At 43.6% G+C, this 27644-nt stretch overlaps 1 protein-coding gene across 1 annotated transcript in view; it reads left to right on the forward strand.

Annotated features, from left to right (window-relative positions):
- Positions 1-3946: 3946 nt before the first annotated feature.
- The window catches only part of LRP11 (LDL receptor related protein 11), a 55125-nt gene continuing 31427 nt past the window's right edge, over positions 3947-27644 (forward strand). The window contains exons 1-4 of the mRNA XM_066605482.1: positions 3947-4689; positions 11896-12053; positions 16711-16852; positions 24738-24872. Of these exons, the coding sequence (XP_066461579.1) occupies positions 4074-4689; positions 11896-12053; positions 16711-16852; positions 24738-24872 (1051 nt within the window). The 5' untranslated portion in view covers positions 3947-4073. The remainder of the gene's footprint in view (positions 4690-11895; positions 12054-16710; positions 16853-24737; positions 24873-27644) is intronic.

Here is a 27644-nt window from a genome sequence, read left to right on the forward strand (position 1 = left end):
GTCTGAAGGCCTTTCCTAGGTCTCTGGCTGCCATGGTTACCCATTGGCATCCTGTGATTACATTTGTTGGGGGGCAGAGGGGGACAAGGGGAGGCAGACATAGCCGTCTTTCCTCTCTCCAACCACCTAACTGCCATGTTTGCCATTCATCATGGCATTTAGGGAGTTAAATGACAGGAATCAGTTTTCTCTGATCCTGGCCATTACAGTTTGAGCTGTCAGTCAACACAGGGCTTGCAGTGTGATCATGTGGGTGCAGGACCCATGACATAAATCAGAAATGTCCATCATAGAGGCTTAACCCCTTAAGAACCAAACACCGTAAGTTTACAGCACTTGGTACTGGGCTTTAATTCTGGACGACAGGAAAAATATGCCACAGGATGAAATCTAGCACTTTGTAGTGAAGAGAAAAAGCAGAATGTTTTACTTCCACTATTCGACTCGGCGATCACATGACCATCGGAGGCCCCACTGCACAGCAGACCCAGACCAGCTCTGTTAAGGTGCATTTAGACTGAAAGATGATCGCTCAAACGGCAGTTTGAGTGACAGTTTTGAGCGATCATCTTTGCATAACTCTTAAGTAACTAATTATCTACTTAAAGAGTTAAATTCCGGCGGAGCGGGACACCGCTGATAACTCGGAGAAAAGCAGCTGTTTTGTATATGCAAACAGCTGCTTTGTTCTCACAGTTATCAGTGGTGTCCCACTGAGCTGATAGCCACAAGAAACAGCAGGAGCGCTGAGAGCTTCTTTGTTCTCCGAGCTTTCAGCTGGTATCCTGCTGATAAGTCCCAGTGGGATACCAGCTGAAAATTTTTTATCAGCGCCGCCCGCTGAGAAAATCAGTGTGCGGCACTGATAAGAGTCATTGTTGATTTCTAGCTTTTTTTAGAAATCAATGATAAAGGAATAGTGCATGATTGCAGCGCGCGTAGACACAACGATTATCGCTCAAAAAATGGCTTTTGAGCGATAATCGTTGTGTCTGAATGGGCCTTTAGTGACTATGGTCACACTAGGGGGAAGTTTTCCACTGTAACTGGGGCTTCTATGGATGCCCTAGCTACAGTGGAAAACTGTAAATTAAAAAAAAAAAGAGACTGCGAATAATCCCCGGAGGTCTGATATGACGTCAGGGGGACATAGATGTTAAAAAAAATAGTTACCAAAATAATTTTAAAAAATTGCAGAATGCGAATGTGAGACAGACGTAAACATTGGGTGCGTGCTCAGAAGGGCTCGCGGCCTGGGAAATTTAAAATCTCTCTGCTCCCGGCTAGCATAAATAGCCAAGAGCAGAGAGATATCACCGGGGACCGCTATATGCGGTTCCCGTTCACATGATCACCGCTATCCAATGGCAATCGTTTAAAGTCATTTAAAGTCAAAATGGCGAACGCATGAGCAAAAGCCACGGATTGCCAGGGTAATTTAAACTCTGCCTGCTCATGGCTACCAAACATAGACGAGAGCCTGGAGATTTCATGCAGGGGCACGGTACGCGGTCCCTGGTCACATTATCGCTGCTATTCAATGGATAACTGCAATCACGTAAAAAGTAAAAAAAAGTTAAAATTTAATCTCCCATCACGGATCCGATCCATGAAGGGAGGTAATATTACTTACCTAAGGGCTTCAGCGATTTCCCCTGACTGGATCTTTATTTGGGGACCTTTCCCTGGCTTCTGCGCATGCGTCTGTTGGCAAAGTGGCGGACGTAAGGGCAGAAGCTGGGGAGGACTCGGGAAATTTAAAGTCTTCTTGCTCCTGGCTACTAAAGGTAGCTGAGAGTCTGGAGCAGTGACCGAGGGCTGTGGTGAACGGTCCCCGCTCACGTTATCCCCGTTATCCAACAGATAATGACGATCACGTAAAAGTTAAAAACAATTGAAGTTTAATGCTCCTTTCGGTTTGGGCCCCATTGTGCAAAAGGGGTCTAGTTTTCAAAATGGGGTCATTTGTGGGGGTTCTCCATAGTTTTGGCTGCTCAAGGGCTCTACAAGTGTGCAATGGGGACTAAATCACCTTCAAGCAAAATGACTGTTCTGAAAGCCACTGGCAGCTCCTTTCATTTTGGACCTTGTTGTGCATACGGACATAAGATTAGGGCCACAACGGGTATGTCTCAGAACACAGAACAAGCAGGGGTATCAATTTTGGGTTGCAAGTCTCCATTCATTTGTGTGCTGTACAAACAAACTGTTTTTCAAATGACACAATTGCCAAAAAAAATAAAATCGTAATTTTTTTCCTTCAGCTTTGCTTAGATTAATTCACAAACTTTGGGGCCAAAATACACAGTACACCCCTAGATGAATTTGCTAAGTGGTCTATTTTCCAAAAGGGGGTCATTTTTGGGGTTTTCTATTGTTTTGGCAGCTCAAGGGCTCTACAAGTGAGCTATGGGGCCTGAAGCGCCTTCAAGCCAAATTTCTATTTTGAAAGCCAACGGTTGCTCCTTCTGGTTGTGCATACAGACATAAGATTAGGGCCACGATGGGTATGTTTCTGAACATTGGACAAATAGGAGTATCCATTTTGGGGTGCAAATCCTCATTTTCATGTGCATTATAGAGAAGAAAAACTGTCTTTAAAATGACATATTTGCAAATATATGAAATTTTATTTTTTCTCCTCTAAATTGCATTAACTCCTAAAAAAAACTGTGGGGTCAAAATACTCATGACCCCCCTCAGTGAATACATTAAGGGGTGTAGTTTTTAAAATGGGGTTATTTGTAGGGGTATCTATAATTCTGACACCTATGAGCCTTTGCAATCTTGGCTTGGTGCAGGAAAACAAAGTGTTCCTCAAAATGTTTATAATTAATGTTAAATTTATACGTCTCCTAAATGGTTAAAAAAACAAAAATTTTTCCAATGTGCATCCAGAATAAAGTAAACTGATGGAAACATATATCTCATCAAAAATTTGTACAGTATGTTTGCACATATTTGATATATTACAGTTGAAAATGTGAAAAAATGACAATTTTTATTCAAAATTTTCCAAATGTTGGCATTTTTAATAATTATACACAAATTCAGTTTATTCTTATTACCTAAATGAAGTACAATATGTGGCGAAAAAACAATGTCAGAATCACTGGAATATGCAAAACCTTTACGGAGTTATTCTATGTTAAAGTGACATATGTCAGATTTCCAAAATTTGTCCTGGCCATTAAGGCGCAAACAGGCTTGGTCACTAAGGGGTTAAATGCTGTACATACGCAATACATTGTGCGACGTTTAATACATAATGTCAGTAAGAGACAGAGTGGGGAAGTAAAAAAAAAAAAAGGAACTAGTCACACTGCGCATGACCGCGTGCAGGAGATACGCAGTCATGCGCAGGGCACAATTGTGCCCTACACCGTGATACCCGGCTCACACAGCGGTAAAATGCGGCGTAATACACACAACACGTTATGCGTACAGCCGTGTGAATGAGCCCTTAGGGTTTACTTAGAGTGAAACACTGTAGCAATAAAACTAAATATATAAAGTACAAAACGAGTAAAAAAAACCCATTACTGATAACCTTAACTGTAGCCCAAATGAGGTGCTACTGACTCAGAACGGTCACATATCAAGATGACAGTATCAGAGAGCGGAATTCGTTGAATGGATAGATTTTAATGTGACTTTTTGTACACTTTATCTCATGAGAACACCAAATAATGAACTGCTTGCATGACACAAGCGATGCCTGAATGTTGCAGTCTTTTTTACTGATCTGACCTCATGGTGCTGCCAGCGTTTAGGGATTGTCCTGTGGTGGCACACCAGGTATGGAGGTTACTTCATCACTGTGATCCAGCAATGACTGCAAACATGAAATTCTTCCCCTGTAATGTAGGGTGACGTCACCTGCTCCTCAGGCTGGAGATGACGTCAGCGGGGTGCGAGGAGCTGTCCCTCCCCCTGGTGCTGACTGCTGCTGCCCTTCTCTGTACACCTGGCACATAGAGGAGGGGGCTCTCCCAGCACCGCCATGCTCTGGCCTTGGGCTGCTCCTGGCTTCTTACATCGCCTCTCCCCGGCACAATGACAGGCTCGTACTGATGACCGCCATGCTCCAGCCGCAGATGCTGCTCTCCTGCCTCCTACTCTGCTGGGGTCTGGGGGGCTGCAGGAGGGTCTCCTCGGGCTCACCGGCCCCGCAGCTGACGGATCTCAGGTCGCAGATCTCCGGGGTGGAGGAGCTGCTGGAGGAATTCCGCAAGCAGCTGCAGCGGCCGGAGGACTGGGCGCAGGACGGTCACCGGCACCGGGCGCACGGGAGCGGCCGGGAGGACGAGGAAGCCGCGATGCAACAGCAGCTGCAGGAGGTGGCCGTGCGGCCGGCCGGGGACTCCGGGGAGGACCTGTGCAACTTCAGCCAGCTGGAGGACTACATCATCCGCACCAAGGACTCGCTGGAGGCCGGAGCCACCTTCCTGAAGGCCCCGGGCCAGGTGTACGGCTGGCGGCAGTGCCTGGAGGTGTGCTGCTCCCAACCGCGCTGCTCCGCCGCCGTCACAGAGAGCTCGGCCCGGGGCTTCACCTGCTTCCTCTTTGACTGTAGCCACCGTGGGCGCAACGTGTGCCAGTTCTCCCCGCACCGGGACTACAGCAGCTTCACCCTCGCGGGCCGCAATGCTTCCTGGGCTTCTCTGCGGCCCGGGACCAGCAGCCTGGGTAAGAGGTCACCTGGCAGTGCCCCGTGGTATGTAGTGTCACCTAGCAGTGCCACCCTGTATGTAGAGTCACCTGGTAGTGCGCCCTGTCTGCAAGGTCACCTAGCAGTGCCCCCCTTGTATGACCTAGTAGTGCCCCCTGGTACGTAGGATTACGTAGCAGTGCCCCACTTGTATGACCTAGCAGTGCCCCTTGAATGTAGGGTCACCTAGCAGTGACCTCCTGTATGTAGGGTCACCTAGCAGTGCCCCGTGGTATGTAGGGTCACCTAGCAGTGCCCCCTGGTATGTAGGGTCACCTAGCAGTGCTCCCCTGTATGTAGGGTAACCTAGCAGTGCCCTCCTGTATGTAGCATCATCTAGCAGTGCCTCCTGGTATGTAGGGTCACCTAGCAGTGCCCTCATGTATATAGGATCACCTAGCAGTGCCCCCCTGGTATGTAGGGTCACCTAGCAGTGCCAAGTAATGTGTGACTCCTAGCATGGCATGCCCAGAAAAGGCGGCTAGAAGACGACCGTATAATTAGAAAAATGTTCGCTATCAGTGCCTTTCCCCTCACACGCCCTCACCCCGGTGCCCGACCAGCCGCCCAAAAGGTAAAAGTATATTGCCTTTCAGTTGTCCCGTTTGTATGTGTCTGTGGAACATCTTAAGGCCCTTTTATGCGGAACGATAAATATCCTTCAAATAATCATTCAAACAAGCAAAATTGAACCGTTTACGCGCCAATGAGCGAACGGCGAGCGATGAACTGTTCATCGTTCATTTCCTGCTGGTATAAAAATCCTCGTTGGCTCGTTCACTGACCCTGCGGTTTAAATGCCGATCGTTCAGTCATTCTCAGTCACTTAAGGTCCTTTTAGACGAGCCGACTCTGGTTTGAACGAGTGTGTAACTTCACCGCAAGCCCGTTGGTTCGTGCAGCCTGTTTATTCTGGCAGATACAGCGTTGGCTCGTTCAACAAGAATCCTTCAGTCGCTCACATTCCCAATTAGTGAACGAGCCAGCCATGATTTTTATGCCTGCAGAAAATAAACGCCGAACGAAAAGAGAATGATTCTTATTCATTGTAAAGTCAACTCTGACATTGTTCACTTGTTCAAACGGTAAAAGGTTTGGTGTAAACGGCCCCATAGCTGGAGCCATCCACCCCCTCTGATGGTGCAGTATATCAGGGAAGGGAGTTGGTGCAATAGAAATACAAGAGACCCAAAACGCGCTGAGCTGCGGCTCCACGTACAGGAGCAGCCATTCATGAAACCTGTAAACTTAGCAAATGAGCCAACGATGATTTTGATGCCTGCATGAAATGAAGGATAAGCAAGCGAATTCTCATTCAGTCGATGGACGTGTTTACACTGAACAATTATTGTTCAAACAACCCAGCAATTTGTTTTGAACGATTACACTGTACAACACAATTTTTGTAACCAATAAGCAGATAGGCGGCTCATAGTAACTTTAGTGCGCTGAATTCTAATATGATATCCGTTTTTTCTGCCATATAAGGCTTTTTAGTTATGTGGAATAATGTAATCCAATTACCGTTGTATTATATTTTTTGGAAATCTGCCTATACAATTAATCCAGTAGGTTTTCCATTAGCCTTGCTTAATAAAAAGAAGAAAAGTGATTGTACAACTCTTCCACAATCACTGTTACATGCCGCGTGCTGACTGAACACTATAAGGGCGCCCACCCACTGGCGTTTTTTTTTCCCTGCGAAATTCGCAGCATTTTTTTTCTGCAGGGGTCTATGGGACTTGTAATGTTAAAATCGCGATCGTGCAAAATCGCAATTTACCGCGATTCACAGTAAATTGCGATTTTGCGTGATCGCGATTTTAACATTACAAGTCCCATAGACCCCAGGAGAAAAAAAATGCTGCGAATTTCGCAGGGAAAAAAAAACGCCAGTGGGTGGGCGCCCTAAGGGTAGGTTTATGTAACATATAGGGTATAAACACATTGGATCATCCACCTGTAGGTTGTAATTAATGAACTGTGTTTTTACAGGTCATTGGTTAGACTAAATAAAAGAATCAAATTCATAAAACAAAAATACATGTTTAGTATTGCTGCGTCCTCAAAAGTCCGATCTATCAAAGTAATGCATTATTTACCCCGCACGGTGAACGTCATCCGTAAAAAAATTAGGAACGCCAGAAATGCGCTTTTTTGGTCATTCTGTCTCCAGGAAAAAATGCAATAAAAAGTGATCAAAAAGTTGTATATATTCCAAAATGGTACTAACGCAAGCTACAGAATGTCCTGCAAAAAATGAGCCCTCACACGACTACGTGGATGGAAAAATAAAAAGTTATTGTGCACAGAAAATGGGAGCAGAAAAAAATTTAAAAAAAAATTAAATGTCTTTGAAAAAAAATAAAAGTAGTACAGCAAAAAAAAAACTACATAAGTTTGGTATCGTAGCAATCGTACTGACCCATAGAATAAAGTTATCAGGTCATTTTTGTTGCATTTTGTGGGCCGTAGAAACAGGAGGCGCCGAAAGATTTCAATTTTTTTTTTTCATTTTACTCCACTTAGAACTTTTTAAAAGTTTTTCAGTACATTAAATGGTACATTAAATAGTACCATTGGAAAACACCGCAAAAAACAAGCCATCATACAGGGATGTCGAAGGATAAATAAAGGAGTTACGATTTTTTTAAATGAAAAAAAGTGCTTGGTCACTAAGGGGTTAAATAACTTGAAAATGAGACGCTGCTATTATTCAGTCTACCAGTGTAATCAGCAGGTTTTAATTTTACAGAAACATAATTACTTTCTGTTAGGGATTTTTTTTTTTTTTGCGCAATGTAATCGTTCCGTGTAAAAACACCTTAATTCTAGTAGAGATTTGATTTTGTGGAGAAAGAAACGTTTTCCTCTGTGACGCTGGATACAAGTGTTACTAAGCGACTCGGTTCCCATACCTTGGCATACTGTTAGGTCAACTGCTAGCTGCCGGCGCGTTCAGGTGATCACCAGTAGTGGAGCAGCAGTAAGGCCTCCCTCACACAGGGGTTTGCAGAAATGCTGCGTTTACTGCAGATTCCGCCCAGTTTCAGCAGCGCAGGCATGCGTTATGCTAACGTTTTGGCTGCGTTTTCAGCCCAGCTGAAATCGCAGCCAGGGCTGCTGATAAAGGAAAAAAATCAGTGCTCACCTAAATGGTGAAGTTGTTGTCCCCGGCGCCGCTGTCAGGACCTTGTGAAGCCGGCCGATTGCGCTGGCTGTGATTGGCCGAGAGGGCTGTCACTCAGTCAATCAGAGCAATCTCTCGCTGGAGGTGGAGATTTCTTATCTTTTTCGCCAGCAAAAGATCCTGTAACGGGTGACAAGTCCCGAGAGTGATGCTGGGGACAGCGACATCATCTGTAAGGTGAGTATTGATTTCTTTTTTCCCCTCAGGTAGTGTAGGTAGGGCATTTAGTGCTCCCAAAAGCGTGGTACCAAGTTGTGCCGTGTTTTTGGCAGCGCTGAAACTGCTGCCCATTCATTTTAATGGGCGACGCAGGGCTGAAAACAGCCAAAAATAGAACATGCATCGCTGTCAATGCGCAGCGTTGGAGACGCTGCGTTTTCAGCCTTGTGTAAGTAGGCCCATTGGAATGAATGGGAGTGTTGTACAGCGTTTAGCGCTGGGCTGAAAAAGCAGCGCTAAACGCTGTACAAAAACGTCTGTGTGAGGGATGCTTGAGGCTGGGTTTGCAGGAAGTGGAATTGCGGCGGAATTTCCATGCAGACTTTCTGCATGGAAATTCCGCCTGCAATTTTAAGCCTGAGACTAAGCAGCAAAGTGGACACGATTTGCAAAACTCTCATCCACATGCTGAGGACAGTCCACTGCAGCCAAGCCACGCTGAAACTGACATGCCACGGAATTCAATAGTATTGAGGTTTCCACTGCAGGCTCTCTCCTCTCTTTGGGGAGCTGCTTTCTAAACCCGCGCCAAATGTCTTGGAACTTCAGCTGCGGAAATCTCATGGAATTTCTGTGCGGTCCCGCTGCGGACTTTCCGTGAGATTTCCACCCTGTGTGAACCCACTCGCGATCACAATATAGCAGCCATTTTTCCCATGATTTTTGAGCATCACCCCTGCTTTTTCTCACAAAAACATTGCTGCCACTTGCGATTTTCTCGCGTGTTTTTTAGTACGATTTTGCCACGATTTTTTAGCACCAAAGTCAATAGGACTTTCTAATGTTAAAAAAGGCATCACAAAGCACGAAAAACGCAAGTTCCTGCTTTGCGAGGCAATAAAAAGGAGGCTCCATAGGGAGACATGGGAGATAAAAAAACGCAAAACAAAGAAAGGATATTTTTTTCTCACAACATCACATGAGTGAAAACATCGGAAATGTGAAGAAAACCATTAAAAATCATTAGTTTCACAACTCTGCGTTTGCAATCACCTTTGCATCACACGAAAATCATCAATTTTTATTGCTAGCTGCTAATGAACCTATTGAAATCAAAGGGGCTCCTTTCATTGCGGATTACGTGCGTAAAACACTTTGTATATATGGCCATGTGAACGAGGCCTTATATAGTTTCGGCTCCCCATAGCATCCAAACTATGGCCAAATGCACATGGGCACGCACGGATTCCACATGGGGAATCCCGCAAAGAATCTATCCATGCTCGCGGCTGGCGACCCTGTGTGCATGTCCGTGTCTTCTTTTTTCTATACTGTGGATGTGCTGGCCACTGCTCCGGCGCACGTGCGCAGTACAAATTCCCCCACGCCATCACTAGGCAATGACACAGGATCCACAACCTTTCTGGAATTGTCATTCCGGATAGGCTGAGGATCGGATGGTTTCCATTGCCTTCAATCGAAACCATCCGTACGGAAAACGCTCCAAAATGGAGCATGCTGCAATTTTTCCTTTTTTTAATCGCAGTTGATGCGTGGCAATCACTTTTGCATTTCATCCTATGGACAGACACTGCTGCGGTAATCTGTGTGCATTGGACCTATGACTTGAAGGCCACCTGCACACGGGCAGATTTGCATTGCGGATTCTGGAGTGGGCGTCTGCCTCCGGATTTCGCAGCAAATACTGCCCATAGTATGCAATGGCAAAACCTGATTTCTTCTACACGAGCGGAAATAGATTGCGATTTTCTGCTCACGGAGGAGGAATCGCAGCATGCTGTGATTCTGTGTAGCTTCCACGCGGACGGCTTTCATTGAAGTCAATGGAAGCCGTCCGCCTCGCCACCCTTCCACAATCATCATTGTGGAAAGGTCGCGGGATCCACGTCATCACCTAGCGACGGCGTGGCCTAATCTGTACTGTGCATGTGCGTAGCGCAGATTATGAAGACAAGGATGCGGGGTCGCTGGCTGGGCACAGGGTCTGATTCCGCTGCGGGATCCCGCATGCGGAATCCAACCTGACCGTTTGCAGCCGGCCTAAAGTATATTGTCCTGAATTGGGAGGAATGAGATTGCTGCAGCGGATACAAGTGATAACAATATCTCAATTCAACATATTTTCTCCATCTAAAAACTCCAGTCAAATAGTAGTTTGATGAAGCGAACTTTCATTTCCTGAGCTCCGCAGATGGTTTAGCAGATGGTGATGTACACACCACTGTGTATTATGTGCACACTCATGTACAACACAAAATATGCTTACAATATGTTTCTAGTATTAACTACTTGATATTGAAGACTTGTAGTGTTACTATGAAAGTTCGGTATTATCGCCAGAAACAAAATCAATTTTCCTTAATTTCACTACTCCTTATACAAATAACTAAATTGTCAGGAACCGTCCAGGTAAGAAACACCCTCCTTGCAGCATCCCATGGCTACATACACACGGGCGAGCTAATATCACGGTCAGCAACCTGCAAAAGCGCCTCGCATCTGAGAAATTCTGATCCTCTCGTGCGAGTTTCACGCGCGATAGAGAATCAGAACTGTTTCTCATTCCCATGGCGAGAGTAATGCGATGCATCTTGTGCTTGTTTCTCTGCCAAGTGAAAGCGGCCTTTGTGGGAGATGATTCGTCCTGATTTCAAGATTTTAGCATCAGACTTTATGAATACATTTAGTAGTGTAGGTGTAATGGTCCATTTACACGATTATTGCTCAAATTGGGTTCAAACGAGCGAAAGTGAGCGATAATCGTTACATGTTAACTCGCGACCATCGTGCACAATTCGTTCACTTGTTGCTGGTCGCTGAGTTTCAGCCTGCATTAAAATAATCGTTCGTTCGTTCGTCATGAGGTTTAAACAGCCGTTGTTCATTCCTGCAATGACTTGAGGGGAGGGATGATTGTTTGCCCAGCCTAACACAATGACTCATTCTAGCAGAAGACAATGGTTTTTCTTCGCACTAATTAAAATCCTCCTGCAGAGAGATTCTTTGCATAAACACACGCCCAGCTGAGCAAACAACATATACAGTGTCTCCATAGCCAATGAGGGAAATGGCCAGGATTTCGAACGATTATATTTGCGTGTAAACACTCAGCATTTGAAAGCAAAAAGATTGTTGAGTCGTTTGTTCAAATGACAATTGTTGCGTGTATACGGGCCTTAAGTATACAGGCCCATTTACAGTATAACTGTAGGTATTATTTGTTTTGACTTGGAAAATATCTGTTTGTTGAACAATACTGTGTCCAGTTCTGGGCACTCCAATTTAAGAAAGACATAGACAAACTGAAGCAAGTTCAGAGAAGAGTTACCAAGATGGTGAGCGGTCTGCAAATCATGTCCTATGAGGAACGGTTAAAGGATCTGGGAATGTTTAGCTGGCAAAAAAGAAGGCTGAGAAGAGACCTAGGCCTCTCTCACACATGCGCTTTTTACCTCTATTAACGCAGCGTTTTGAGCATGCGTTCGACCGTAGTGCTGGACGGTGCTCAAGGAAAGACTAGAAGCAATGGGATAAAGCTGAAAGGGAGGAGACACAAATTAGATATTAGAAAAAGCTTCCTGACAGTGATGGTGATCAATGAGTGGAACAGGTTCCCACAGGAGGTGGTGAGTTCTCCTTCAATGGAAGTCTTCAAACAAGGGCTAGACAGACATCTGTCTGGGATGGTTTAGTGAATCCTGCACTGAGCAGGGGGTTGGACCAGATGACCCTGGGGGTCCCTTCCAACTCTATCATTCTATGATTCTATGATATTAAAATATCTGATATAAAAATGTGAATATTCCTCTTACAGATACTGACAAGTCACCAAACAGCAATGCAGGACAAGATGTGGTACTTCAACTGCCTGTGGATTGGGTTATACTGGATGGACGTGAAAGCAGCGATGACCATGCCATCATTCGATATGACTGGACTCTACTTCAAGGAGACCCTTTAGTAGAAATGAAGGTATTATGGGTTTTGTTTATTTGAGACATGACCTGAATTGCTCTTCCGGGAAGGGCGCAGCTGTTTAGTCCATCCGCTGAGATAATTATATTTTATGCTGTGACTTGAGCCTGACCAGACACACTATGAATAGTACTATATAACAATGACATGTTATGAAGTGACATCGAGTCTTCTAATTTGGCTTGATATTGTCCACAGCAATGATATAAAGCTGAAAGTTTAATTGTGAGACAGAATATAACAACCCATTTTATAATTATGTTCCTCTATTCATCCCATGATCACTCTTTTAATGTTGTGCGTTGTCTTCTAAGCCTGAATATACAGTAGAAACAGTGGATTGAACCTAGGGAACAGGAGTTTTTAGATAATGTCGCATTTCCAGGGCCACAAAAGTTCCCACACTGTGACAATATATAGCATAGGTAAACTGACCGACATTCGAAGATCAAATTGTAGGTTTCCAAAACCCTCATTGTATCATAGTGATGCCCACTATTGGCTTCTATTACAGAGCACATATGGGTTGTCAGGCTGTTTGGCACAGACTTAAATGGCTCAAAAATATACTTTATTGTCACTTGTAAATTAAGGATATTAGTAGTTTGTATTTTATTTTAACTATACTTATATATAAGTAGTTATTTTCCTGTTAATGCTTTGAAGCTGTGACTGGATCCATGCACAGAGCCAACTGAAAATATGCTGCCTTTAAAATATCCAATTTCCATTGAATTACATGGGAACAAAGAAGCCACGGAAGAAAATTCACAACTTCAATGAACCATAAAGAGCAGAGTAGATTTACAACAATCGTTCCTTGTGTTCTCCCTGGGAACAGTCTACATTGTATGTTATGAGTTAATGTTACTTTGCCTTGGAAGACATTCAGGTGAAATATAGTATTTAAACGCCCTATTGTAGCATAATTTGTTTAGAGCCAAAGTAAAAAATGGATAGCCCATAACTTTGGTTTAAAAACAAACACTCTATGCAAATAGAGAGATTTTTGCTTTTGTATTAATGTATGTATTTTTATCTGGTTCCTGATGCAATATACCTTTTCACGTCCTAAGTGTCTATACCAATCATTTCCAATTGTACATCATACTGTATAAAGCATTGTCATTAAAGCAACTTTCCAGTCCCATGACTGCCAGCTTGGTATGGTCATTCTCCTGCTGGTTCATTGTTTCCTGTCTTTTAGTTTGTTGTTGGGACAGTTGCTATGCAATTGTCTCACAGCTAATTTATTAGAGTGAGTCAGATGGCATCACTGCTGGAGCTCACACTAATTCAAAAAAAGAGTTCCTGATTGGCTAGTTTCTCTGAAAATATCGCTGGCTTCTGCAGTGGTTTGCTGGTTATAGCATACGCTATGTGCATTTTATTCCAGTATTCCTTCTATTATTCTAGTATCTTGTTCCTGCTTGTTTGTAGCATAAGCCATTTCCCCATGAATGTGAACAAGAGTGGCAATGTTTCTGGCTTTTATCCAGAGCTTTATAACTGGTAATAGGGTATAGTAAAACATGTCATTGGAAATTTATATTAATTATTAAATAGCACATAATCTACATTGCAAACATAAATACATGCATCCGAACAATAGCAAAATGAAATTGTTTAGAACAGATTTACATAAAAAATATTTGGTTAATACACAAATGTATACTGAGTGCTCCGTTAACAGAAGCCCATTAAGAAGAGCAGATGGCCAATGGTAGGGTCACGTGTTTGTAGAACTATAGCTGTTAGACCTTGTACAAATAGTCGCCTGCCCAGCAATATCAGATCATCTGCCTGTGTGACGGCTGCTGCTTTAATATTAACACAATTCATCCAGTTACATCATCAATCATACATTTACAACCAGTCATAGTCACAGAAATGTTGGTTTTACATTCTTTTTGTCATCGGTTTGGCTTGGGAGATTGCGAACAGATGAAGGTGCTAAAGTGCCACGGAAACATTTTTAAAGGGTTATCAGTTATTACGATCCAACAAATGTCCAAACTAGATAACTGAGGTTTTAGCAAACGAGACATAAATCTTCATTTTACTGGAATTCATATCGGATTGTAATTTTATCCCTATTGCACATAATGCCACATCTATTATTTATTACATATGTCTCATAGCATTGATTCCATCATGCTTGGTATAAAGCAAACACAGTATTCCACAGTAAGATCACTGTATGAAAAGTCAAAAAGGTTTGATGCAGAAACTACCTAATGCCCCGTTTAGACGGAAGGATTAGTGCTCAGAAAATCATTTAAACAAGCGAAACTGAACAATAATCATTCAGTTTTGGGAGGGGTAACATCTCTCTTTAGGGAGAGAACCAAGAAGGTGAGTAAGGAGACTTATAAGTTCATCCATGCTCCTCTGGGTAATATGCAAATAAGGGAGATGGAGCAATACCTCTGCAGCGCCACCTATTGGTTGGCAACATTCCTTCAAATCAATGCTTGACCCTTTATACAGGTCTATAGAGCAATGATTGAGAATAGAAAACCAAGCCAGAATCCATACACAAACAGCTGTTTCGGGATATTTGCCCTTCATCAGTGTGCAGTAGGACCCAGGCTTTGCTAGTGAGAGGCCTGTGGCATGGGTCAGGAGGGGTAACATTTTTTCTTATGGAGAAAGCACCAAGAAGGTGAGTGAGGAGACTTATAAGGCCATCCATGCTCTTCTGGGTAATATGCAAATAGGAAAAATGTAACAATACCTCTGCAGCGCCATCTATTGGATGCTTCTTAGTGCTCTCCCTAATGAGAGATGTTACCCCTCCTGACCGACGTCATAGGCTTTTTACTAGCAAAGCCAGGATCCTACTGCACACTCATGAGAGGCACAAACCCAGAAACAGCTGTCTGTGTATGGATCCTGGCTTGGTTTGCAATTCCTAATTATTGCTCTACAGACAATTGATTTGAAGGAATGCTGCCATCCAATAGATGGCGCTGAAGAGGTATTGCTCCATCTCCCTTATTTTCATTCAGCTTTAACACAGACAAATAATAAATGAGAATCGTGAGGTTTCAGCTGGCATAAAAAGCAGCGCTTGCTCGGGCACTTATCGTGACGTTTAAACACTGATCGTGGTCCACTGATCATAGGAATGTGATATACTGATTAACTAGTGTTGAGGATAAGAATAGTTTAGTCTAAACTTGCTGTCTGAGCGGGACAAGCTCTTGATGATGTCCCGCTTCACTTTCAGCCCACTCAGGCAAACGAGAATCATGAGATTCTCGGCTTCTGTAAAAGGGGCATAAGAGCTGTGCTATGATGAACTCCGCTGCAACAGAAACTAGTTGCCTTACCATCACTGAAGGAAGCATGTTTTTGTTCTTGCATTAGATCATTTCCTTTTCCTAATTATGGCCTGCTGATGGGTAGGACGGGCCCAGACTCTCGTGGGCCCAGGCCTGAAGATCTGGCAGAAGCAAATGGGATTTGATACTGACTTTGGAGCCAATCACCTGTCACTAGGGACTACTTGATGTAATTCACAAATAAACTATCAGACCGTATTAATGCTATAGATGAAGAACAAAGTTTGGGATTCAATTAGAAAAATGAAAAAGAAATCATGAAGATGCTGCCTGTACAGAACATCAGTAACAGCATCCTTGGGACTTTCCTGACCTTTGTCCCATAATTGACTCTGCTCATAGCAGTCATTTACTAAAGAATGACTCCTTGAGAGCTTTTAGTGCCTAATAAACATCTGTGTGTCCTTCCCACACAAGGCCACATGTGGCAAATCACTATGGAGGAGGAGAAAATGGGATTGGGCCCAGACTGGGCACTTACACGATTGCTTAGGGCCCCTATCATTTAATATTAACAAAAAGACCACCCCTGTGGTGTTATGGGGTTTGGTTCTTTCACAATGTTGAAATTATTTGGTCCCATTATGACCATCAGCTGGAGTCCCAGCTGGCACTGTGGGTTTTTGGTGGGTTATTCAGACGCCTGATGGCAGTACCCCATATAACAGCCTGAAGGTGACCCTGGCTCAGAGATTTCCGTATATCTGAACTACCTTGTCAGGCTCTCCATTAAATTCAGTGGAGTATATATTACCAGCCCACTCGTTCCAGTAGTTTGGACAGTTCTGATGTTGATCTCCACTGATACTGTCATGTGTCTTATCTGTAGGACCTGTCAGATGATAGAAACATTTGCACAATGAAATTACATTATTGGCGTGTGTATTAGATATTATCGTGCCTGTATTTTAGTCGCTGTACACTTTTAAGGCTCTTTGTTGTTGTGTCTGCGTTCTGTCAAAAATATGGATCAGAATAAAGCGCTTCATGTTCTCTTCAACCTTCATTGACTTCTCTTGGGAAAATACAGTGCTAATGGGAAGAACAGATGGAAAAATACAGCGGTGCTGCGCTGACTAATAGGGACTCCTTATACAAGACCTTTCATATATAAGCAATCACAGAGGAGATTTCCTCTATTAGGGACAGGACAGGATCCTCCAGGAAGAAGTCAGATGTTATAAGCAGTTGCACCTTTTATCTGCTGTATTTTCCATATGCACATCTATTCTTATTATGTCCCTGTAAGTGATTACAAGAATTGCATAAAAATGTCAACAGTTGACTAATGCATACAATTTTTCTAGGTTCCTCAACCAGGGACACTGAGGCTTTCCCATTTGCAAGAAGGGGTTTATATCTTGCAGCTGACTGTAACTGATACATCTGGTCAGAAAAGCTCAGACAACGTCTCTGTCAGCGTCCTCCCAGAAGAGCATCATAAGTCAGGTACATTCATATGGTACTTCTTAGGAATCAAAATAACACCCTTTTTACTTATTGAAATGGCTACTACTGTAATATTTTTTATCCATTCATTATGTAGATATCCCCCCAGTATATATAAGTGAGGTAGTGCCACCTTGGTTAGTTATTCCTTTCTGTCTGAACCTCCTTGTCTCTATTTCCTCATGAAATCTCAATTATGACAGGCTCAGATCTACTTGGGGTTATTCTGTCTGAAACTAGACAATTGTTCAGTCTGTGTGATGCTATTATATGTAATCTCCACAAAAACTACCTAGAGAGGAATACAAACACTCCTGTCACTGTTACTGATGATGATCAAGCAGCTCCTGTCACACAGTTATAATAGAGGAGATCACAACTCATTCTCCTTACTCTATACATATGCCCTATAGCTTATTTACTTGACTATAGAACATAATAATAAAACTGTCCCCCTAGCAGACAGAATGGTATAGCCTGTCTGTGCTGGTGAATCATGGGATAGATTTGAAAGTGGAAGTAAAAAACTTCACTCTCAAGATGGTGGCTGAGAGGCGGCTGAAAATTCCGCATCCAAAACAGAGTCAAAATCTGCACCATTGGTGCAGATTTTGACTTGAAATCAGCTGCACATCTGCAGCTGATTTCAGAAGATACCACGCTCCCCTCCCCATACCTCTGAAATCTTTGCATTCTCAGTGAGCATAGCACTGCTAGTTATGTGATAGGGAAGAGGACAGTGGCGCTGCACTCACTAGAGGCCACCAGGTGCCCGGTGAAGGAAGCACCAAGAGCTCAAAGACTGCAGAGGTGAGGGGGAGTGCAGTATCTTCCAAAATCAGCTGTGCATGCACTGCTGATTTCAAGTAAAAATCTCACCGTCGGAAATTCCACAGCATTAACACTGCGTGTAAATATACCCTAAATGGGTTTCCCCACTTTAGTTAGTGATAATCAGGGGCGTAACTATAGGGGTTTCAGTTGCACCCGGGCCCAGGAGCCTTAGGGGGCCCATAAGGCCTCTCTTCTCCATATAGGGAGCCTAGTACTATGAATAAAGCATTATAGTTGGGGGCCCTGTTACAGGTTTTGCACTGGGGCCCAGGAGCTTTAAGTTACACCTCTGGTGATAATAAATTGCTATTTCTAGTGTATATCGTCATTTACTGATTGTGGGAGTCTGCTGTACCTTCTTGACTGGCTCCTAATATCTTGCAGTTTTCACACTGCCACTAACCCTTATAACAGACGGACACTTCCTGTCTTGTAGAGATCACTTCTCACTAATCATTTCATTATCACAGGTAGTACTATAATAAGAGAAGACACCTATGTATAGGTAACACTGGATCCGCCATTCACAACAGGTGATGATCACCGCTCACCTACTCCCTCTCCATGAACACTGACTTCTGCACAGGTCACACAATAGGTCTAGGACCCTCTCCTATAGAAGTCAATGCGTCCCCTCCTGTCCATTGTGTCTGTGAAACTTCTGGACAGCATATCTCTAAATGAGGTTAGCTGCAGCAAAGGCAAGATGGAAGCCCATATAGTTATTTATCGATAACAGAATAAAACAATCTGCAATTAGAAAATAAAGACAGATTAGAAAAATGGAATATGTTTTACTATCTAGTTTCAATTAGAAAAAAAATAGAGGTGACACATTCCCCGTAAAAACCTATAGATTTATCTTCAGTCCTATAGAAACTACAGGTAACACAGCACATCATAGTGGTCTACTACCCCAGATTGTTCTGGGGTCTCACAAAATAAGGGAACACTACTCAGAACATGGTGAAATGATGTTTGGACCTTATCAGTGGGTGAAGTTCTGGACAACATTTAATGACCCATTTGATAATTTGGCTTCTGAACGTAGTAGAATATTAAAATAAGCACAAAGGAGTCAGTTATATTCCTAAACTAGAAGTTAGTGCAGTCAGAGAACGTCCAGTGCAGCATATGCTTCCCTACCAACAATTTGAAGGCAACTCACTAGTAAGACGGGGCCACACAGTTTCAGAAGGGCTGCTGTGGAGAACCCTGCAGTTGGTCACCATCTGTTCTTTCCATTTGAAAATATTGCCATCTAGTGTCATATGCGGGAATTACACATGCAATGCACACAGGCATGTTTACATGTAACAGCTACAAGTGTATTTTTCTTTAGCTTGACTTTTAGGGTGCTTTTAAATGGGACAACTGTCAGGGTTTTCAGTACCCAACAGTTGTCTCAGCAATAATCTCTCAGGGATTGGAGGCAGAGCTGGACGGATTTCAATCCAGCCGCCTGTCTCCATTCACAGTAAATAGGCGGTAGATCATAGATGAACTGCAGCCTATTTACACAGGGCGATGGTCAGTTGACTTTTATGCCTGCAGAAACTGAAGAATGAACAAATTGTTGTTTGTCAATCAGTCACGGCCAGCATTTACACTGAACGGTCATCATTCAGATTCCTTCTATCCAGCGATAAAATGAACGATTATCATTCATTGTAAAAGGCCCCTTATTGTGATGGGATATCACGGTGGGCGGTTGTATCAGGCAGTTTATTTACAGATAGAATTGCTTTAAATGGGTTTTGTTGTGTTAAGATAAGAGAACAAAAGCTTTTTAATGGGTTAAGATAAGATTCTGTTACCACAGTCAAGGTAGAGGCTGATTTAGACACAACGATTTTTGCTCACAAATCGCTCAAAGCTGTCTTTTGAGCAATAATTGTTGTGTGTAACTGCACTGACATCGTGCAGTTTTCCTTAAGGAATTGCTGATCATTGTTTTTCAGCCTTCTGAAAGACAACGATAAGCCTTATCAGAGATTCACAGCGGGATACAGCTGATACTATTGTTTCAGCTGTATCCCGCTCCCTGATCACAGGCTGGGTATGAAGAACAGAGCGGTCCAGCTGTGTTCTTCATACCCCGCTTGGCTGCATAACAGCCAGGTGCTCCGAGCAGAGAACAGCTGGATGCAGAAGACAAGCGGCCCCGCTTGTCTTCTGCATACCCCGCTCAGTCCGCTTTGTGTACAACAGCCAGGCACTCCGAGCAGAGAACAGTTGGATGCTTGCCTTCTACATCCCCCACTCGGAGCGCAAAGTGATCGTTGAACGTCTGAGGATCACCTTGCGCTTATGGCACACAACGATTATCACTCCAAAAATTTTTAGAGTGACAATCGTTGCGTCTAAACCAGGCTTAAGCTTTCCTGCATCTATAGCATTATGTTTCTTACATCTCTGTTCGAGTGTAGTTGCTAGAAAAAATGCAGAATATGCATAAACTTTCCGTATAAATGCTCTGCACGAGCGCTGACAACCTTAGCGTGACCTCAGCGCTCGTACAGTCGTATCAAAGACTGTGGGCCCATATAAAAGGGCCTTAACACTGAGAGGTTATAAATGTATGTAGATAACACAGGATCCATCATTCACTATAGGGATAAGCTGTGATTATCTACTTCCCTCCCTACAAGATGATCCCTGCAGGTCACCGCATGTCTAGTAAAGTTTCCATAAGGTCCGGATTACACTGAGAGGTAACACCTATATATAGATAAGACAGGATCCACCGTTCACTATAGGTATAAACTGTGACTATCTACCCCCCTCCCTACAAGATAATCCCTGCAGAGATGACAGAACATGTCTAGAACAGTCTTCCATTGTGTGAATGGCCTATAAGGCTGCTGTAAAGCATATCTCTAAATGCTGTTAAATGTAGCTCAGGCAAGATGTCCGCATATACACCGCAGCATGGGATGATGGGAGACTAAGGTCTGTGCTATAGGAGCTGCTACAAATGCCAAGGTAAAGTGAAGTGGCTATATCTGCTTGTAGGTACGTAACTTAGTGCAGGTAACAGAAAACCTTAGTCTGGAGCTCTAGAATGGGGGCTGTTCCGTCAACCCAAACACACATTTCACTACTGCGCTGTCAGGACGTCTGGGGACATGTATGATGATAGACTGACATGCAGGCCACTAATGCAAGAGATTTTCTGGAAATGTACATTCCAGATTTGTTATTTAACCCCTTAATGATGCAGCCCTTTTTTAAAATTTCCATTTTTGTTTTTTCATCCCCCCTTTTAAAAAATCCTAACTCCTTTTTTTATCCATTGATGTAGCTGTCTGAGGGCTTGTTTCTTGCAGGATGAGTTGTATTTTTCAATGGTACTTTTTTTATGTACCATATAATGTACTGAAAAACTTTTAAAATACTCCAAGTTGAGTAAAATGAAGAAAAAATGACATTCCGCCATCTTTCAGTGCGTCTTGTTTCTACGGCGCACAAACTGCAACAAAAATGACATGATTAATTTATGGGTCAGTACGATTACTACGATACCAAACTTGTATATTTTTTTTTGCTGTACTACTTTTATTTTTTTTCAGACATTTAATTTTTTACGATTATTTTCTGCCCCACCTTCTGCGGGCAATAGGTTTTTTATTTTTCTGTCGATGTCGTCGTGCGAGGGCTCATTTTTTGCAAAACGTTTTGTAGTTTACGTTGGTACCATTTCAGAATACATTCGACTTTTTGATCGATTTAAGGGCTGCAGAATATGTTGGAGCTATACAAATAAAGATTATTATTATTATAAGATCACTTTTTATTGCATTTTTTCTGGGAGACAGGGTGACTGAAAAAGTGCATTACTGGCATTCTTAATTTTTTTTTTCGGACGATGTTCACCAAACTGGGTAAATAATAATAATGTGCTACTTTAATAGATCGAACCTTTATGGACGCAGCGATACCAAATTTGTATTTTTCTTTTATGATTTAGATTTTTTTTTATTATAGATATGGCAAAAGGGGGGTGATTACTTTTTTTTTAATTAATAAAACTTAATTGAATTTATTTTTACTTTTTTTTTAGCCCTATTGGGGGACAACAACTAGCAATGCTTTGATCGCTCTTGCAGTATGACGTAATTCCGTAGCATTACGTCATACTGCGACTTGACAGGCAGTCTATCAAGCCACCTCACGGGGACGGCTTGATAGGCAGTCTGCTAAGGCAGCTCTGGGGCCTTTCAGAAGGACCCCGGCTGCCATGACACCTGTACGGCACCCTGCGATCTCACGGGAAGGGGGGGGGGGGGCGTATGGGACCCCCGGGGGATTTAAATTGTAAGAATTGATAGTGGCATTTAAAGGGTTAATAGCCGCGATCATCCACATGCTGATTGCAGCTATTGCCCGCGGGTGTCAACTGTAATAAACAGCTGACGCCCACGCTGAATAAAGAGAGGTCGTGACGCGATCTCTCTTCATACATACCTCGACGCTGCAGGACGTAAATGTACGTCCTGGAGCGGGAAGAGGTTAAATAATTAGCTATATATATAAAAGCCAAAGCCCTCACCAACTGACTCACTGACTGACTCGACACTAATTCTCTAACTTGCCGCTGTCGTCCTACATAGGAAAAGTAAAGGGGTTACATCTTGTAAATGACCCCCTATGTAATGTAGCTAACAACACACATCTGTACCACACAAACGTGAAATTTGGCACGGCCATTCTTTAGGTCCTAAATAGGAAAAGAAAAGTGGTCACAATATGAATATTCAATCCTGTGAGTGAAAAACTGTGTGAAAATTGGCGATACAGGAGGTAGTTCTTTTCTCAGAAACCATTAGGCCGAGGGGAATGATTTGTATACTGAAGAGAATCTACCTCACCTCTGTGTATATACTGAGGAGAATCTACCTCACCTCTGTGTGTATATACTGAGGAGAATCTACCTCACCTCTATGTGTATATACTGAGGAGAATCTACCTCACCTCTGTGTGTATATACTGAGGAGGATCTACCTCACCTCTATGTGTATACTGAGGAGAATCTACCTCACCTCTATGTGTATATACTGAGGAGAATCTACCTCACCTCTATGTGTATATACTAAGGAGAATCTACCGTAATTAAGCAAAAAACCACGGCACTCACTCAACCCCAAGCAGAGTAAGGTACTCGGGGAGAGAATGATTAGAGAAAAATCAAAAAAAAAATTTCTGTAGCAAAAAAATCTTTTTCTCTGTAGCGAAATTTTTTTTTTTATATATGATGCAAAGCCACCAACAGGGCTATGGACATAGGCCCCTTAGAGAATCCACAAAGTATAACAAAAAAGTGGCAGCATATAATGATGCAGGAAAAAAAAAACCCTCCTTATTTAAAGGAACATGCTTTATAGTTTTAAAATTTAGGCAACGTTTCGACCTACGAAAGGTCTTTTTCAAGCCTCTTTCGAAATATGTGAGACCTGAAACATTTCCAAGAAGTCGGAGCAGGTGGAGAACACCTTGAAACCTGCCTGCTTCTAAGCTTCTTCAACACTTTTTCCAAATCTCTCTTTCAAGTTTTCCTTGATCCTCTCGCTGGTCTTCGGTTTACAAACATCCAGAAATTACTGTACCAGGGCAGCGGATCTTTTTTTATTGCATCTTCATAAAAAGGTGCACCGTTTCGGACATAACTCTGCCTTTGTCAAGCTTAAAACAGATTTAAGCTTTATTTGCCTGTGTGTGTATATATGCAGAATATATAGTGTGTTTTCCTGTGATTTTGTTTATATGTGCCTGATGATAGATATGAGATAGATAGATAGATAGATAGATAGATAGCAGAGAGATAGATAAATAGATATGAGAAAAGTACCCTAGAAGTTCATCCGTAACTTGTGGTTTACATATAAACAATTGCAGATAGTAAAGGTCCAATTAGACACAACGATAATCACTCAAAAATATGTCGTTCAAGTGACTTTTGAGCGATCATCGTTGTGTCATTTACAGCGCACGATAATCGCTCAAGATGAGCGATCACCTTGCACTTCCAGCGGAGGATGCAGAAGACAGGCGGGGTGTCCCCGCTTGTCTTCTGCATACAGCTGTTCCCCAGCCCCAAGCACCCGGCTGTTATACAGCCGAATGCTCGGAGTGGAGAATGCAGATGACAAACGGGGTGTCCCCGCTTCTCTTCTGCATCCAGATGTTTTCTGCATGGAGCGCCTGGCTGTTATACAGCCAAGCGCTACGTGCTGGGTATGGAAAACAGAGCTGGACCACTCTGTTCTTCATACCCAGCCTGTTTTCAGGGAGCGGGATACAGCTAAAACAATAGTATCAGCTGTATCCCGCTGTGAATTCCTGATAAGGCCCATCAGCACACTGAAAGACGACAAAGAGCAACAGAGTAACGCAAACTGCACAATGTAAGTGCAGTTACACACAACGATTATCGCTCAAAAGACAGATTTTGAGCAAATTTTGAGCGATAATCATTGTATCTAAATGGGCCTTAAGATGGATTTTTGGATTGGGAGTAATAGAATGGACTTTTGGTTTGAGAAGGGGCAGGAATAAGAGTGCCTTCCAGGGTGCCATACAAATTAAAGCGATCCTGCCTTACATTACAAGATCAGGGCTTATTCACACGAGCTTAAATCAGCTGCTGTTTTCACGGCTGGCTGATATACGCTACCGTCGGAGTTGTCCTCCCCCTTCCCTCCCCCTCGCCAGCTCTCTGCCTCTCTCCTCCCCTCTGGCTGTTTGCAATGGAAGGGGGTGGGACGGGAGTGGAACTAAGCACCCGCCCCCTGTCCGCAGCCAGCAATGGCAATGTGAATAAGCTCTCACCCTGCATTTGGACAGATGCTATGTAATAGTACATTTTTTCAGTAACTGCTGCTCCAGGGGAGATGTGTAGCCACCCCCAGTGTTCCCCAGTGATAGCGGCTGACTACAACCTAGAAATAGTGGGGGAGATTTACTAATGTAGTTCCACCAATAAATGTGAAGAATCGGCACATAACGCTCCCCACTCTCACACTTCTGTTACCCTCTCTTTTCCCTCTGCCAGCATCCACATCATGCAGTGGGGCCTGTACCCGCTACCAGTTCATCTGTGACGACGGCTGCTGCATAGATATCACGCTGGCCTGTGACAGGGTGGTGCAGTGTCCGGATGGGTCTGATGAAGCCTTCTGCCAGAACTGTGAGTCATCCTGCACCACACTGAGAAGTATCAAGTCGCAGTCTGTTTATCTGTTTAGGAACTATGTGAACTGCAGAACGCTGCCATTGTATGTCTTGTTTTACAGCAAACAGTTTGTTTTTATATAAATTCCATGACAAAACTTGTTATTTGATCTTCTTCTATTCAGCTATAGTTATAGCTCCATAGGCATTATTCTGTTACATACATGTCATGTTTTGTATGTAATATAAATCTGCTACTAGAACACATCCTTATCCATAAGGCTAAGGACTTATTCAGATGGGCGTATATCAGTCAGGTTTTCACGCCCGGCCCATATATACACTGTCCCTCTCTGCATGGGAAGGAGGCGGGCCGGGTCGGGAGCTAGTGCGCTGAGCTCTATCCCCCTCTCCGCCACTCGCCACTGTTTGCAATGGGAGAGGTGGGATAGGGGTGGAACTTAGCTCCACCCCCGACCCGTCCTTCCCATTGCAAACAGTGATGAAATGCGGAGAGGAGGTGGGAGCTCATTGCACTAGCGTCCGGCCCGCCTCCTCCCCTTGCAGAGAGAGGCAGCGTATATCGTCCGGGCGTGAAAACCCGACCGATATACGCGCGTCTGAATAAGCCCTTAGTCTACAGACAACTTTGGCTGTGACAGGAGCCATGCGACATGAGATCACTGTGTAGCCCTTAGAAATCAGACTATCATTGAAGTTAAGTTTGTCACAGAATAACTCACAAGTTTCTTCAACTGTAAACAGTAGTTAATCCAGATTGGATTTTTTTGTAATCTGTGGGTCGTGGTTGCAACAGCTTGCAAGTCGTACAACTATATTGACTTCAGTTATAGTGCGAGGTCGTAGGGCTACATAGTGACCTCTGTTGTGTTCAAAGTCACTGTGTAAACTATTCCTGACAATAAAACAGAAACCAACTAAGGTGGTTAAAGCCCCTGATCACATGATGGTGACATCATCACAGGTTCTTCACTTTATTAAAAACCTGCAGAGCCAGACAACAGCTGTGTGCTTACAGGACCGGAGGTGATGTCACCATCATGTGATCAGTCACCTGTGTGGCAGGAGTCTGGGGTCATATGACCATGTCGCTCCCCTCAGTGTATGCAGGATTATTGCTGTGTGATCTGCAGTTTATGTATCCCATCAGGATGTATTCAGAGAGTGTATGGAGCAGAGCCGAGTGTGTGTGAGACTGAGGAGCAGAGCAGTGCATGGAGGAGCATGTGATCAGTCGCCTGTGTGCGAGGAGTCAAAGGGGTGATCAGTGTGTGCAGGACTGCTGTGTTGGTTGTCATCCCTGTTGTATGGGATGAGGAATGTATGTAGCAGAGCTGTGTGTGACATGCGCATGTAGCAGAGCTGTGTGTGTGACGTGCATTTAGCAGAGCTGTGTGTATGTGATGTGCATATAGCAGAGGTGTGTGTGACGAGCTGTGTGTGACGTGCATGTAGCAGAGCTGTGTGGCGCAATGCGCCACGAGAAACACTGGTATTGTAATTTCCTAATAATTACTAGTAAATAAACAAATGCTAAATAATAAGGACAATGCAAAAGATGGCCTGTCAGAAATACAATAATACAGATGTCCAGGGCAATAAAACCAAAACATAAACAATATAGATAAACTATAACAAAAGCAATAGACAATGTACCATATTTTTCTGACTATAAGCTGCACATTTTTAGAGATGAGCGAGCACCAAAATGCTCGAGTGCTCGTTACTCGAGTCGAACTTTCAGTGATGCTCGAGAGTTTGTTTCGAGTAACGAACCCTATTGAAGTCAATGGGCGACTTGAGCATTTTTGTATATGACTGGTGCTCCGCTAAGGTTTTCATTTGTGAAAATCTTAACAAATCACCAAAGTCATGTAAAAAACACAGAAATGGATAGGGCAGGCGAGGAGCAACATGCAGGGCTGCATTTCGGGCTCCGAGGTCTCACTGTTAAGCCACAATAGTGGCAAGAGTGAGACCCCCCCCCCCCCCGCACTGTCAGCATAAAGATCATTCTCCTCTGCCACAGCTGTAACAGCTGTGGCAGAGAAGAACGATGTTAGCCCATTGAATTCAATGGAGCCGGCAATACAGCCAGCTCCATTGAAAGCAATGGGCTGCCGGCGAGCGTGGGATGAATTTTCGGGAAGGGCTTAAAAATATAATCCCTTACCTGAAAATCATCCTAAAATGTGTAAAAAAAAAAAAAAGTATACTCACCTTTCCGCTGCAGCCGGAGTTCAGCCGCGTCTGGCCAGCAGTTCTCCTGAACTGCTTTCTGTAGTATTCAGCAGGTGGGGATTTAAAATCCCCGCCTGCTGAATGAGCTGCCTCTGATTGGTCACAGCCTCACCAATCAGAGGCAGCTCTCACTCACCCATTCATGAATTCATGAATGGGTGAGTGAGAGCTGCCTCTGATTGGCTCAGCGCAGGGTCCAATCAGAGGCAGCTCATTCAGGCGGGGATTTTAAATCCCCACCTACTGAATACTACAGAAAGCAGTTCAGGAGAACTGCCGGCCAAACGCGGCTGAACTCCGGCTGCAGCGGAAAGGTGAGTATACATTTTTTTTTTTTTTTTTACACATTTTAGGATGATTTTCAGGTAAGGGCTTATATTTTTAAGCCCTTCCCGAAAATTCATCCCACGCTCACCGGCAGCCCATTGCTTTCAATGGAGCCGGCTGGATTGCCGGCTCCATTGAATTCAATGGTCAGTGCTCGTTTAATCGAGACGAGTACCGCGTGGTGCTCGTCTCGAGTAAC

The sequence above is a fragment of the Eleutherodactylus coqui genome, chromosome 1 (assembly GCF_035609145.1).
Source record: "Eleutherodactylus coqui strain aEleCoq1 chromosome 1, aEleCoq1.hap1, whole genome shotgun sequence".
Lineage (NCBI taxonomy): Eukaryota > Metazoa > Chordata > Amphibia > Anura > Eleutherodactylidae > Eleutherodactylus > Eleutherodactylus coqui.